Raw genomic sequence first — 16,378 nt, forward strand, 5'->3', positions numbered from 1 at the left:
TCGTGATCACAGGCACAGAAGTTATGCAAACAAGAACTATTGGTAATGCGTTTCCAGTAACCCTTCTGGAAATGTAACAGAAAAAGTCAGTCTAACAGTGCAAAGGTCATTCCTTACAAAGGCGTGTTTCTCACCCTACTGATCCAAGACGGTACACATAGAGAAACATACAGCCAAATGTGACTTAATAAAATCTTCAAGTCTCCAGCTTATTAATTTTTTTAAATTTTTCTCATTTCATTCCAGTGATTTCATTAGGTTAGACTTCTTCATCTTTATTAAAAAATAATCAGAACTGAAATGTTTCAATAAATCCAATTTCTGTTTTAAGTAGTAAAAGATGATTCAATGCACATGAAGCAAAAATGAAAGTTAAAAGCACAATGGCATTAGAGGCTTTGAGAATCTCCTTTAAAAGATTTTAAATACATAAATTATATATTAGTACTCTGGAATGTCTTTGTTTTTTACAGAAAAAAGAACTTTAAAAGCAATTTTTTCACTGTGTTCTGCAGCTGTATGTATCAAAACAAAATCCTTTAAAACTTACGGGTGGGAAAAAAACAAAGGAAAAATACAACACTTAAGGTACCACTATAAAAACAGACAGAGCTAACTTTCTGCAGGGCAGAAAACAGAGATACGATATCATTTTCAGTAAAAGGCTTAATTTTCTATTATGTTTTCAAATTATTTCCCTCCCAACACATTAAGACTAAAGGAAATAACTGCCCCCTCCCCCCCCCCCCCCCCCCCAATAACCAGAGGGCCACAAATGAAGTGCCACCTCATAAACAACACAAAACGGATCAAATTATCACACATGACCCCAAATTACCTAGGAGCTAGAAGCAAGTTGCACTGAGAAATTTAAATGCTAAATATAATCAATATGTACAATAAATAAATGGTGAAAACAACCACAAGATACTGTTTCCTTTTAAGATTATCTAAATGTTGAGGAGATAACTCTGGTGCTCTAGTCACAGCCCATCACAAAGCCAAACTTAACAATATTCAATAGCACACATTTTTGAAAAGGAAATGTGGTCTAGGAAGAGAAAAAAGTCACACCTACAGCAAAAATTGGTGCACTCAGCTTGAACAAAGATCTGTAACCAGGGACCCCATCTACTCTTTGTTTCCTTCAAATCTGTATCAGAAAACTAGAAGGTATGTTACATGATTCAGGGTTCCCAAAAGTAATGCTGGAAAGCCTACAAAACAAAACTGTATTTAACAGTTCAATAGTCTTTACACTGAAACACTGCCATGACTTTCCTTACCCAAATGTGGAAGATATCTTGGTTATTTCATTACTCTATCCAGGAAAAAACAGGGCCCAGGTTTTCTGTTACTATGTCTTATTGTAATTCCACTTGTCTCAGTGAACAAATTCCAGATATGTAACACTATGAGATTGAGACTTAAACCCAGGTACTGGGTTTTCCCACATCAGAAATGTCTTAACAAGGATGTTAAGAGATGAACATGTAGTTATTTAAAAATCATTATTACAATCCATATATTATGGATGACTTTAGCTAAAAAGCTGTCTAAGAGAAAACCACAATGACACAGTCTTGGAGTATGTGGAGTTAAGAACACAGTAACGACAAGAAGTCAGGATATGGGCTAACTGGACCTCTGGTCTCCATCTAAATGTTGCACGCTCTGAATATGCCATCTCACAATTCTGTCTGATAGCCATCAGTTTCTCCAGTAGACCAGATGATAAAGAACTGTTCCATATTCATTGCCTGCATCACTTCTGATCTTCTGAAATTTTAAGGTAACCTAAACATAGCTACCTCTTTTCCAGTCTGAAGAGTCCTAGTCTGTTGGGTTGCTCGTTCCACAAAATCTCTCCCACATCTGAGCAGTGCAATGGACTGTTCAGATGTGACGACCAGAGAGTAACAACACACATCACATATTTACATTCAACATCTCTATAGAACAAAAATTTCCTATAGCAGTCTTTCACTTCAGAAGTGGAAACAACACAAAAATGAGAAAGTGTGTTAAAAAGAAATTAAAAGGGGCAGTCAAATAGGGTAAAACATTTGCAAATGGCACACATTTGTCTAATAATCATACTAGGGCTCCAAAAATGGACACACAACCTATGGAGAAAAACTTAATAAGGCTGAAATGGAGTCATACCAGTTAAGTGGAACAGTAAAGGAGACAGTTGTGTCCAGTCAGGTCCAAATAAAGAAAACAGCAAAGAACAAACTGATAGATCAAGAAAAAAAACCCTCACAACCAAAGAAACTCCACAAAACCAAATGCCAGAATAAATTCCAGCCAAAGACTAAGCGTTATCCTGCTAAAAGCATAAGGTTTAATAACAAATCCCACTTAAAAAAAAATAAAAAATAGGAAGTCTGAGTATCTGCTAAAGCCAAGGAGATAAATTTATAAAGGAGCACATAAGGATGATTAAGGCCATAGCAGAAAAGCTCAATGAGCTGACACATATTCACCATGCAGGAACTTAGGAAGTTTCTGAAGCCACAGACAACATGGTGGAAGACCTGTTTCAAGTTGAAGTGTTGTATAAATACATTACAGAACAAATCAACACTAACGAGCAATAATAAGCTGCTGGGATCAGCTGGTACTCACTCAAACTTCTGAAGGAGCTCAGGTATGAAATGGCTGAACTATTAACTGAGCACGTAACTAAGTGCCTAAAACTGCCTCAGTTCTGGGGCAAATGTAGGGTTTTATTAAAGTGATCTGCAATGATTCAGAAATCTACAAATGAAGAGGTCTGATGTTTAGAACAAGCAGATTGATAAAAATCATAATAAAGAATTCATAAAATTGACATATTGGCAGAGTATTTATATTAAGTCTTAATTCACTGGGGACCTCTACTAGATTTGTAGAATTATTATGTATTTGAAAAAGGAAAATACAGTTTATGTGGTCTATCTGGAGTTCCAAAAGCTTCCCAGCAAATCTATCACCAAAGACTTAAAAGTTGCCATAAACTAAGAGGAAAATCCATTAATGGATAGATAACTGGTTAAAAGGCAGGAAACAAAGAGAAAATATTAAAATTGGTCTGCTATAAAGTGGCCAGGGAGGTCACCAGTGGACCCTCACAGAGATCTGTTAGGGCCTGAACTCTTTAATGCATTCATAAGTAGCCTAGAGAAAGGACAAATAATGAGACAACATTTGCTGCTGATACTATGCTATTCATGGTAGTAAAAACAAAAGCTGGAGGTCTTTATTGAGGCAGAGAATTAGAACATAATGAAGGAAAAAAAAGTACATTAAAAACTGGAAATGGGACAAATCAAATAGTATAAAGCGCTGGTTAATGTCCTTAAGTGACAGAGAGGCAAGAATTTCTTTTGTAAGTAGCTGGAAATAATTGAGAAGACAGAGCTGTGTCTGTCTGCTGGCACCGTCTCCTGACGCACACTACGTTTGCCTAGCAGAGGTGGGAAATGACTGGTGCAAGGCCTTGCTCAGACCTCAGAAACACTGCAGTATCCTGGTCACCTATGTCTGAGTTGCAGCGTCACCACTTTATGTAACTTTTAAATAGGATTCTTTCCAGCTTTCCATCATCACAATTTTTATTAAACATGTTACCACATCACAAGCTCACGCTCCATTGAGGAAGACACTGTATGTTCACGATCATACATATCCGTGCCCTCTCCCAGAGCGTTCGGTACCCAAGCCCTTTGATTTACAACGCGAGCATAAAAACTGCGTTAATAATCAAGGTACTGACCATGCAGCACATAAGTTAACCCTGCATCTGCCTCCAATCCATAACCAAAATATGAATGACAACTTATTTTTAGTTCCACATATTCAGCTACAAGAGAAATAAGGTGTCAGTGAACGTTACTCTAGGCCTATTTTACAGTCCACAGGAGGACAGATACCACCAAAAGGTGATTTAGCTGATCCTAAAATAAGTCATCGATGACAAAAGGAGCTGAGGGTAACTAGCTAAGTTGTCTCAAGATAAGCAAGATGAATTCCACCCTAAGTATACTACCATCACAGTTAATCATCATTATTACATGGACCAATCAAGCACAGAGATGCGCTGCGCCAGGATCCTGCCCTGAAGAGTTTACAGCCTGAAAAGTCCAGGCCGGTGAAGGAGAGGGAAAAAGGGGAATACATTAACGCATAAGTGATGTAGTCGAAGTATGACAGAGCCATCTTTTGGGAGAATGGCTTCTTGAAGTAAGATGCGATTATTCTGTATATATTATTACTCAATTCCTCCCATCTCAAAAAAAAAAACCCAACACCAAAAAATAACCCCAAAACAAAAAAACCAAAAAACCTCAAGAAGAGACTCCTCTGAAGGAGAAGGAGCAGAGAATTGACTACAGTGCTAGGAAAAGAACCATGCAGAACAGTCCCTTTGAGAACCACGAAGAGAAGAACCAAGACTGGTCTTAATTTGCAAAGCTCTGTAGAAATCGTCATCACAGTAATTCCAAGAAAATGTTTAAAAGGTATGATGCAGAGAAGCATATCAGTGGAGGAAGAAAAGACAGTCAAATCAGGGTTTTTTGACAAAGGTGCAAAGCACAGCATAGAAGGAACCTGAAAATACTTTTTGTAAAAGTATTTTGAGACTAAGTCTTCATTGCTGTGATTACAAGTACAAACAGGAATGAATCAACATTCACTTAAGGTTTAACGTGGTATTTGAGAACCTGTAAAAGCACAGGGGAAAAAAAAGTTAAAAAAGTAATTAAGATAACAATGAAAATGATGGTAAGAAGCAGACTTAAAAGAGTTAAGTCAGCTTCATAATATGATTTGTACTCTATTTTCCTTTGCTTATTATTACTTTCAAACTACAATCAAGTTATTGTCATACCACTGAATGATGGAAACCTTGCCAACCACTTCAAAACTGACACGTTTTCTGTTGCACTGAATGTTCCCAGAAGACATTTCCCTTCATTTTAATACAAAATCCTGTCAGATCCACAGAGCTGAATAAAAAAAAAATTGTGTAAAGGATATGTAGCTGTAATAGACCTCCCCCAACTAGTCAACTTTGGAATAAAAGACGATCAAAAAAGACTCAAAGATCCAGTGCTAGATTAATGCAAATATCTGCCTGTTTGCAAGTGTACTTTTTGATTAAACTGGCATACATCAAGTACAATTAGAAAGGTTATTTATAACTAAGAAATACATAATTCTGCATTTTAATGAGGGTGACAATTACAGCCAACAGTTGCTAATTAACATTAATCCTTTTGCACTGCAAGTCAGAATTTCCCAATATGATTTTCATTGTCAGCAACGGACGCACCAAAACTGTTATCGCAAAGCAGCTATTAGGTAGGCTGCTTTGACACAAATAGGTGTTCCTGTTACACACAGTAAAGAAAATGAAGCTGCTGATGTGTTAAATTTGATAACCTCAGATGTAAATACAGAATGTCATTTTGAAATTTACTTGATGTCTACAACACGAAATATAATCAAGGCTTATCATTTTCATGGCTGAACCCAATTCCAAGTTTCCCAAGAGCCAGACTTCACAGGTGAAATCTGATTTCAACACAAGCTTGAAATCTCCCATTGTTAAATTTGGTTTTGATCCCAGTACTGGGTTCGCATCTGCATTTCACCCCTGAGACTTCAAAGCTTTTAGTGGTCGTAACCGAACAGTGTAGATAAGGAGTAGTGTTTGCCCAGTCTGTATCAGTTTCTGAAGCAAAACTCCAGAGCAAGTACTGAAGATAGGAATGATTACTACTGATTGATTTCCTACTGTAGCATAGCCTTATTGCAAATTTTTTTCTTATGTAGAGTATCAAGAAAATTTGGGTCTCAGAAACACTGCATTTTAAATCCTAATCTTCTAAAATTGCTCTAATGTATTTGTATTCATTGATTAAAAATTTCTCCATAAAATAAATGCCAAGTCTATAATAACAACTGTTGACCTAATTAAACACTTTATTTCTGAGAGATTATTTAGATGTGCTGTGCATGTCTTTCCAAAAGAGAAGTTATCTCTGTTTTAGCCTCTCAGCCATCGTCTTTTCAAACAGAAGCACTAGAAAACTATCCAAAACAGTCTCTTTTCATACTGATCTTTAACAGGAAGAGAGACCTGATCCAAACACCCTCGGAGGCACAAGATCATAATGCAGCCAGTAAATAAAGCCTCTAGAAGAGTGCTGTGATGCTCACCATCTGGGTCAGGCAATTGGAGTGGGATCAATGTCAGATATAAGTAAATGAGAAGGCAGAAAGGAGAATCATGAGCACTAAGCAAAGAAACCTATAATGCACTTCTTACAAAGCGCTGTAAAATTCACATTTATTTTCTAAGTATGAGATAGATGGGTTATTTCTACATACAGAGGTGCCCAACTAAAATCAAGATAAGTGATATTAATGTCCTATGGTCAGTATTATTGAACCTCGAAAGCAATAAACTATGAGTCGATAAATATTACATTTGCAACATAGTTAACATTCTTCTACTGTCTCTGGCACTTATTACACATTGTAACCGCAAGCCTACAATACATTATTCATATTTGGGGTGTCACTGAGTGATGGATTGCTGTAAGAGAGGCTGTCCTTTAAATAAATCAACAAATAAAAATGCAAATGTTAACATTTTCAGCCACAACTTTTTCCATCTTGAATGGGGAATGAAAATTTCACATTATATCGACAGCCAGCAGAGAGAACAATTAACAACCTACACTGTGAATAAGAGAGATTAATTTGCCAACGTCTGGTTTTATCACTTGCATATGGAACTATATTGGACTTCTTGTGCTGCTGGCGTTCTCGGGTAGTAGGCAAAACTTGCATCATGTTCAACACCTAATTCACCACCCCACTCCAAACACACTTTTAATCCTTTTAAATGTTCCTAAGTTAGATCTGGAATGAAAGTTTTCTCCTTGTCCTCCTTTTGAATCTTGAATGGTGTCTGAACCTAAAGGGAAAAACAAGTATCTATTTCTTTGGCACTGCATGCTTAGACTCTACAGTAGAAGGCACTTTATAGTATCATCTTAAGAGCAGAACCATATTTAAGCATCCAACATGGCGACTACTTGAAAGGCAACTACTGCATAAGTAAGGCAAAAGCTTCAATCTCATCACTGTCATATTTCCTAACACTCAGCATAACAGATCTACTCTAGACTATTCCAGCGTGCATTATTAAGTATACAACTCTGCACATTATATTTTACATCAGATATTAATTTGCTTAAAAGTCCCTGAATACACATTCACCTGAGATGTGCTGGGCAATTGAGTAAATAGTTTTGGTTTTAAAATGTCCCTAAACACAAATTTACACAATACAATCTGTTTATAAAAACTCCAACAGGCCACTGTAGTCTAACAGATAGTAATATAGCTCGAATATAGTATTCATATTGCAGGAACTTCTAAATCACTTATTTTAATGGCTACGAGAAACTTCACTCCAAGACAATGCATTCAGCTAGCATTAAAGCTCTGATTTAAAACTGCAACAAGAAAACACAGGCTTAATGCTGAAATCCCAGACTATCACTCAATCCCTTAATTTGCCTAACTGTTCTTAAATTCACTTCTTAGATGCCCAAAGTGGAAAATGTTACAGGAGAATTATCTGTCTCCATGGTGAGCAGAACAACCTTTGCCTGTGTCTTTTTAAGTGCTTGATTATCTGCAGTGTTATAGGACTTACTGTGCCAAACTCGACATTACAACTGTTTCCGCGTGGGGAGAGCCTGACAACTGCACCAGGGCTGTAATCAAATTAAATGGTCTTTCACAAGGCACAATTTACAATACTTTTTCTTTTAAAAAATAGCTTAATACTTTGATTTAGAGCAGTTTCATTTCTGTTTTGCAACACAACACTTGTTTTGCTGAAATCAGTACCTGATTACACCTAAGGTAAGATCCAGTGTATGTAAAAACTTCTTCATTACTAAATGAAAGCATACATATGCCATTACCTCCCCTTTCCAGCTCCCTTCCAGCTCACAGTCAAACCCCAGAGTCTTTCTACTAGGCAAACAACAGTTATGAAAGAGATATCCCTGGCCACCAAGAAGGTAATGTTTAAGATAGACAGAGGAACTATACTTTAGGAGTAAGGAACAAAGTTACTCTTCCAAATTTGCCCAGCCCCAACTTTGCCTGTGATTTTTTTTCCAAATATATCGGTTTTGGTCTAGATAAATAAGCACATGGAGTAGAAAAGCTTTCCAGACCTGCTGTGAACATAATTTCAAGGGGCTCATGCAGGTGTAGACACTTGGCTTAACAACACTGGATAACCAAACATGTAATGCTTGGGTATATTACTAAAAGCAGTGACAGGCATGAATAGAAGCATGAGGGGCAAACAAATCCACTATTAGCCCAATCCAGGATGCCAGATAAAGAAATGCTATTTTTCTTTCAGAGATATCATTGAAAGCAGCTTGTGCACATTCATTCTGCAAGTCTGGTCCTTCTACAGGTCTAGCACTAAGGCTCTCAAAGCACATGCCTGTACCTTTTAGGGACACTTATTTGTTGTCCCAGACATGATTCATTCCGAGAGAGAGAAGAAAGTAGGACTGCAGCAATTCGTCCTCAAGCAGAAGGTAGCTGTAACACACCGAAGCCTCCGGTTGAGCCCTGCATCAAGCCAACGCATCTTCTACCTGCTATGCCTGCTTATCCAGCCAGCCCTCCCCAGAAGCTGCGCTAGCACCCTGATGCCTTGCGCTGGCAGGGAGCTTCGGTCGCTTTCCAACACCTTCTCCCTGGCAGGCTTTCCATTGCTGCTACTGCCGGGTGCCAGGGTTTGTGCTAGTTAAAGCTGGCACAAACAAGAGTTGAATCTAGTCCTATAAATTTAAATAGTCAAAAGTAATTAGGTTTACACGTACTGCCGAATAAATAAATTTGCTCTTAGGCTAGGGCTTTGTACTGCAAGTTTCAGGCCCATGCCAACTGTTGTGGTTAAGCTGTTAACCCCCCCCAAATCACAGATTATAACGAACATGCTGACAAACCCTAACTTTAGTGGCACAAAAGCAGCAATAATTCTCAATATTGATTAATTTAGTTAGTTAAACCTGCAGTCTAAGCTTATAACCATTCAGTGATAAATTGAGACTGACCTGCTGCCCAAGCAGGTTTCTTGATGAAGGATAGGATCAGCTTTAGGTCTCCACAGAAATACTTGTCCATTTACCATTTTCAATTAGAGAAGGCCATGAGTAAGGGAAAGCACAACATGGCTGCTTAAACTGGTCAATTATACTTACAGCACCAATGGAGGGAAAGAAAGTGAGGAAGCATGGGGAGAGCACCCCAGAAATACAGGATTTTTCAAAATTTGTCATGAACTGGTAAAATAAATCTTTAAGGATGACAGCTAATCAGACTCCTTTTACTGATTGCTTTATCTGATATGAGTTCTAGCAGTATATTTCAACAATTATTTTACTCCCCTCTGAGGAAAAGAATGGACCCTCAATCCTCTTGAATAAAATTCCTTTTTCTGAGCAGTTGTTGTATGATGTGAATAATTATATCTACCCCTCAGTGCTTGAATGGAATCTCAACTTATCATTATTAGACGGTATCAAGCAGTATCTTTACACACTCTTTATCTGATATTACCAGCTTGCAAAGGTAACCCATGCTTCTAAGAGAAATGCTTAGGCAATCTTGTGGTTTCTGTTTGTTTAAACATACAGTTACTTGTGGGAAACAGAGCCCGATCTATCTCAGTTCTTAAATCCTCCCAGAATTATCATCCCTTCCTTCAGAAGAAAAAAAAAAAGTGTTTCCATAGCAAGTAAGTACAAATTTGTCAATATTGATAGTGGTTTTTCACCTATTATATATCACAAGTTCTCTCAGAAGATAGAAATAAACTGCCAGCTGCTGCCAAGAAAACAGGGATGATATCAAGCATACATTTTCCTAGTCCACTGGGCCAAGAGAAGATTAAATCTGACTCAAGCCCTCTCGTTCTCCAAGAAACATTTAACTCTTCTTATGAACGGTCATACATTCTTGTCATCCCACTGCACAAAGTCATCAACTAGTGGTGTAAAATACAGCAAATTCATACTTTAATCTGCATTTACTTTGTTGCTTAACTAAAGATTTTATTATGAGAAAACGTGGGATATGATAAAGAAAAGCAAGGATTGTATGCTGTTACTCTAGGCACTTACTGCTAGAATTGTAATCCTGCCTAAAGAAGGCAAGTTGTTTTTAGTCTCGTAAGTCTAACAATAATGCTGCTTTCTGTTTCTTCATTGGAGCATAAGTGATAATGCTGCTTTTCCAGTGCATTTAGTGCAGATATATAGTATAATCAGGAATTGCTGACTTAATGTGATTTTGTTGCTTGTCATTAAACATAAAATAACTCTGGTACAAAACATTTTAAAAGAAATGCCATTTGATAAAATGGGGGAGTGGGGAGTGAATACAGGGGCATTAAAATCTTCAAATGAATTTAAAACCTAACAGGGGTTAACACCATCCATTCAAATTATTTACAAATGTATTTAATGTGTCAGGACTTGGAACATAAAATACTTCCTGTTCAAAATCTAAATAAAATAAAAATGTTAGAACTTGGCATATTCCTGCTTTTCTTGTTCTAGCAAGGAATTTAAGGCTTACTATAAATGTCAAAAGGATGACGTTTTTAGTTTATATTATCCAGGCTCAGGCTAACATGAGATATCATAGAAATTCAGCCAGTTCCCTGCATCTAGGAGAATTTGGTGGTTGTGTTTGCAGAATCTTAAACCAGAGATTACCTAGTGGCTTACCGTGAAGTGTCATGCTGGACTGGTGATGTGGCTGTGGTTGCAAGCTCTTTGCTGCTGCCTATCAGCACAGGAGATGTAGCTGCATCCTTCCTAGGTCCTGAAGTTGTCCCTGTGGAATGCAGACAAGCCAGACATCAGAGACTAGTAAGTTTTTGACAGATGTTTCATGATTCTGCATTATTACAGAACACCAGGACTAAAAGTTGCAACATTTTTGGAGTGCCACACATATATTGAAATAACAATCAAAGAACTCATCAGTTGACAGTACTATGCATAGCATGCATTTCAGGATCATGGAGAACGAAATCTGCAGAATAAGTCACACTCTACAGCTTCCATCTTACTGCCCAAAGTTTGACAGACTTGCACTGTTATCATTTATTATAGTGGTCCACAGGATTCAGCTTCTTTCACAGATGCAGTTCTTTTGACATGCTACAAGATGTTAGTTTTCCAAGTGTAAATATCACTGTAACAGTATTTTGCTTTCAATAAAATAGAACTGTTAGTCCATTCCTCCCCCCCCTCCCCCTGCAACAACTCATGAATTATAAAATAATCTAGGTTGAAAGCTGAAGTCTGAAGGTCATGTAGTCCAATCCTCCATTCAAAGCAGGGCCAACAAGATCAGGTTTAAGGCACTTGTCCAGTTAGGTTTTGAACATCTCCACTGACAGTGAACTGACCTCTCCGGGCAACTTCTCTGGTTCCAGTGTTTGACCACTCTCACAGTGAAAAATGTTTTCTGTGTAGCTAATCAGAACTTCCCAAGTCATAACTTTTTCTTGTTGTCTCTTGCTTTGTTGCTGATGACTTCCAAGAACAGTCTCGTTCCCTCTTCTCTACACCCTCTCCTTAGGTAGCTGAAGAAAGCAGGAAGATCTGTGCTGAATCATCTCTTCTTAAGACTGAATGCATGCAGCTTTCTCAGTCTCTCCTAGTAGGTCATATGGTCCAGCCCCCTGACTGTCCTGGTTGCCTCTGCTAGACTTCCTACAGTTTTTCAACGTTCTCCTTGCACTGTGGATCCCCAGACTGGACATAGCACTCTACAGATACAGTCTCACCAGAGCTGATCAGAGGGGAAGTGTCACTTCATCAGCACGATGACCACAATTTTGCTATTATGGCCCAGTATGAGGTTTGGTTACTCCATCACACAGGCACACTGCTGACTCGTGTTCAACTTGCTGTTCAGCAGGACACACAGTTCTTTTCTGGCAAAACTGCTTTCTAGGTTGTCAGCACCCAGCTGGTCCTGTTACATGAGACTGGTCCAATCCAACTGAAGGAACTGGCATTTCCCTTTGTTGAACCTAAACAGGTTTCTGTCAAACCATTTTCCCAGCCTGTTAAGGTCCCTTGAATACTGGGCCCTACACTCCAGCATATTGACCACTTCCCCAGTTGGTTTTGTCTGCAAACTTGCTGAAGGTGCATCCTGTCCCGCTGTCCACGTTGTTAATGTTAAGCAGTTAACCACTAGCAAAAGGGTTGGACTGATGACAACCCTTTGAGGCTGGTGGTCCAGCCAATTTTCCACCCATCTTCCACCTTTCACCCACCCACCTGAGAACTGGGATTTATAGATAGGATTTATTTAGACAACTTGCATACAGATAGTCAGATGTAAGTGGAATAGGCAAATTAGGAGTAATCTATGTACTACACAAAAGGCTGTGGGTTTGGGCTTTTTTAATCTAGCCTAATAAACTCTGTCCAACCAACATCACTTAACTAAACAGTAAGTATAGGGAAAACTACAAGTCTCAGCAAAAATTAAAGTCAAATCAGTGTTTAGCTCTTTAAGTAATTCTGTCATGTCTAAATATTTCTCAGCTCTGTGAACAGCAACATTATCTACCATTCATGCTGAAACATGAAGCACCACAACAAGGTTGTAATTCCGGCTTCAGAGCAAAATTTACAGATGTCCAAGGGATTCAGATTATTTAAAATACTGCATTGATTTAATATGTATACAAATATATACAATATAGTAAACCCACATGTTTTAAGGTGTATTCAAGGGAGGCTGACAAAAAAAATGAGTTCTTACTGTCCTGCTATAATGCATTGTGCTTCAGTACCATGCAGTGAAAAAATCTCAGCTAACTAAGAGTTAATTATCAGTGAAGGAACTCTTAGAAATATCGTGGGGATATATGTTGATTGTGTGTCCCTGGTAACTTGATAGTGTGCCAGTCCATGATGAGAAGAGTGGGTATGCATGTAAAGACTGGAAGCCTCTTGCTTAGACTTTCGGCTTTATGATCAAATAAGAGATATTTAGAAATCATTTCACGTGACAGTGGAATGAGGCAGCTGGATTTTAAGAAACTAATACCGAAGTAATCAAAACCTGGTAAGCATGGGAGAATATATTCAATTCCTAATATGAGAAAAGGCTGGCACACTGTCAACATACTACATTCATAGCAAAGTAGAGTTATTTCTCCGAAAAAGAAAATATACGAACTCGGAAGTGGCCAATACAGCCTCAAGGGTACTGTTCAAAGACCCAAGTTTGAAAATATTACCAGGGGTAGAAATGGAAAACAAGAAAAGGAACTAAGTAGGAATATACTGAGGCTGTTAGGCTGCACAGACATAAAACAGGGGTAGCAAGAAATCCTGAATAAGCACATATCTAAACAAAAAAATGTTTAAAAATACATCTTGAAAAAGACAAGCAAGTCAACTGAGGGAAAAGAAACACCAAAGAGCAACCAGGTCTATGAATATATGAAGAAGATTAAATCAATAATGATCCTAAAATGGCCAAGCTACTAATAATTCTAAAATATACTATGAGAAAAAAATAAAGAAAAGGAATATTGGCAAGTAGGAGATAATGAAGACCATGTTGATGTATAATACCTGCCTATATAAAGCTGATGAAAAGAAATTGGGGGGCGGGGGGGGGATACAAATTATTTAGTCTGAAGGATATATATTTCAGGGCCAAAGGGAATTAGTTAATGAATTTATGAAGTGACTCGTAATTATTTATGAAAAGTCATAGAGAACTGGGGTGATACAAATGACAGCAAATTAATTAGATTTGCAGGTGTTGGAAGACAGTATGAGACTGGAGACCTTGCAGATGATGTAGAGAAGCAAGAAACATGGAAAAAGAATAGACACATTCACCCTTGGAAAAAAAAAAAAGCTCATATATGGTGTGATAATCTAAATCCTGACACCAATGGAGAGAACCTGCAGTAGCAAAAAATAGCAAAAAACAAACTAGATGCAAGCTCACAAGGCAAGCTACCCCCAAAGCAATTATAGATCTCTTCTAAACGGTAATGTTAAGAATACTACTTTCAATTTGGTTAACTTGGTATAAGAATGATTTAAAGTAGATTAAAGACTCAATTGAGAAAATTCAAATAGCTGTATATTTCTGCTTCAGAAACAGACAACTAAAACATGAAGAAAGTAGGGAAATACAGCAGTCTACATTTTGAAAGTGTAAACACTAAGAATGAAGAAATACAGTTGAGGCTGGTTCAAGCAGTAATGGGATGAAAGTAAGCAAAGGGAAATCTAGGTTGATAATCATGAAAGAAATCTTTATGAATTGAATAATACTAATATTCATAATACTTAACATTTATATAGTACTTCATATCTTCAAAACATTTCACTAATATTAACTAATTGCTCCGTTCGATTGTAGGGAAGAGTCTTCCCTCAAGGGAAGAAGTTCCATATCCTGAATCCCTAAGAAGCTACATTAGAAAACCTACTGAAAAACAAACACTATACTGAAAAATCAGCCCCTGGAAAAGTACAGATTCTATGAGCTAAAATTATTTTCCTTCTCTGGCTTTTTCTTTTACATATGGAAAGGAAAGCAATGCATGCTATACAATATGCAGATGCTATGTCCCCCAAAGAGATACAAAGGGAAAAACAGTTCTTTCTCTGTTTCAATGCAGAGATATTTCAGGAAGGGTGTGAAAAGAAAGACTTTAAACAGAAATGCAGAGAAGTAAAGTGCCCAGTATTGCAGAATGCAATGGACATAATCTAGTTTAGTTTCCCAGCCCAAGAGCAAAATTTTCCAGGGCAGAAAGAAAGAGAAACACACATTTCTGTACGCCAGTGCTTTTTAACTAGACAAGTTGTTAGATTTTAGTACAAATTGACATAGCTGCTGGTGACACCAATAAAAACAATTTACTGCTGAAAAGATCTAAGACTTGCGGATTGCTTCGTCTGCTTAAAGTTTTGCTGGTAAAACTAAAAAAGTTTGGCTACAAGACACAAACACCTGCTAAAGCACAGGAATAAAAATTAAGGAGCAAACAGAAATAGGAGACAAAAAGCAACAGTGAGAGAATAAAAGCTGATTGCTCAAGCTGATCCAGGAAGCTTCTACCCTGAAAAGAGAGCAGAAGTGCCCCTTTCACTCCACAAGGTGATGGGACCAGGTTAACAATGCTCTTCTCCCCATTACTAAACATCTGCAGGGAGAAAGGAAAAGTGGGTTTATTAGGAAATCACCCTTTCCAAACTCACTGCACTCACAGTAAGTGAGCAGTCCTGTGGACAGTAAAGCCTTCCATCATTCCAGCATCGGAACGGTTTCCTGAGCAATCATTTTATCTTCTCAAAAAAAAAAAAAAATCTAAGACGACAAAGGTAGTTGAACAAGAAAACACCAAAATCTGGTACAACTGCTATGCTGCTGTGGAGAGACACCATCGTGAGTTGCACCGTCCCCCAGACACATCCACTGTTCCCAGTGGTACAGAGAGATTATATAGTGAGCCCAAAGGCCCACATGAGTGAGCACTGGCACTGCACTAACATGCGCCTGGAGAGAGTCCCCATCTTGAAGAATATACAATTTAAATAGACAAGACAGATCAAGGCATGAGAAAAATAAACCTCTGTAGCAATAAGTTAACATCTGACTGTCAAGAAGTTTTCAGTGGCCATGCTTCTGTAGACAGTATCCAGCACTGCTGTTTCCTGACCAGAAGGCCACCAGGTATGTGACTAAATAACATCAAGTTTCAGGTCTCAAGATGTCATCTTGTTGACTTCATTCCTCTTTCCCACATCGCATGGCTTAGCTAAAGCTCAGGCAAAACACACTGCAGTAGAGGGATCACTTCGTATTTGACACAACAGGTACTGAACATTGTCCAAGACAGACCCTCAGGCTTGCTGGCTCAGCACTGACGCAGTAAGACAAATACCATATTTTTATAAATTTCACCACAGAAAACAATATTAGCATCCCTTGTTTTATTTTTGTGAGATGCTACATAATTACTTCCTAATAAAAAAATAAATTCTGAAGCAGAAATCCCAGGTCAGCAACAGATGGGAAGATCCAGCAGAAGCAAGGACAGACAGCTAAGTCCAGAGCTAACTAGAATTAAGAAACTTGACATTGTGCCCCAGTGATCCCCAAAGATGTAAAAACCACTTCACAAGTATGTGTGTATGCTTGTTAAAGGAGTCCAAACATATAACAGAGGGAAGCCAATTAAAAAGGTACTAAATACAGAAGACTTCAACTTCAC

The 16,378-nt window shown here is 38.0% G+C and overlaps 1 protein-coding gene across 5 annotated transcripts in view; it reads right to left on the minus strand.

Annotated features, from left to right (window-relative positions):
- KIAA1328 (KIAA1328 ortholog) overlaps positions 1-16,378 on the minus strand; it is a 174,383-nt gene that overhangs the window by 19,577 nt on the left and 138,428 nt on the right. For 4 of the 5 annotated variants that reach the window (XM_075488409.1, XM_075488410.1, XM_075488411.1 and 1 more), the window contains one exon: positions 10,830-10,938. The exons of the other annotated variant lie outside the window; for it this stretch is intronic. In XM_075488409.1, the coding sequence (XP_075344524.1) occupies positions 10,830-10,938 (109 nt within the window). The remainder of the gene's footprint in view (positions 1-10,829; positions 10,939-16,378) is intronic. 5 annotated transcript variants of the gene reach the window in all.

Source organism: Mycteria americana, chromosome Z, assembly GCF_035582795.1.
Source record: "Mycteria americana isolate JAX WOST 10 ecotype Jacksonville Zoo and Gardens chromosome Z, USCA_MyAme_1.0, whole genome shotgun sequence".
Taxonomy (NCBI): domain Eukaryota; kingdom Metazoa; phylum Chordata; class Aves; order Ciconiiformes; family Ciconiidae; genus Mycteria; species Mycteria americana.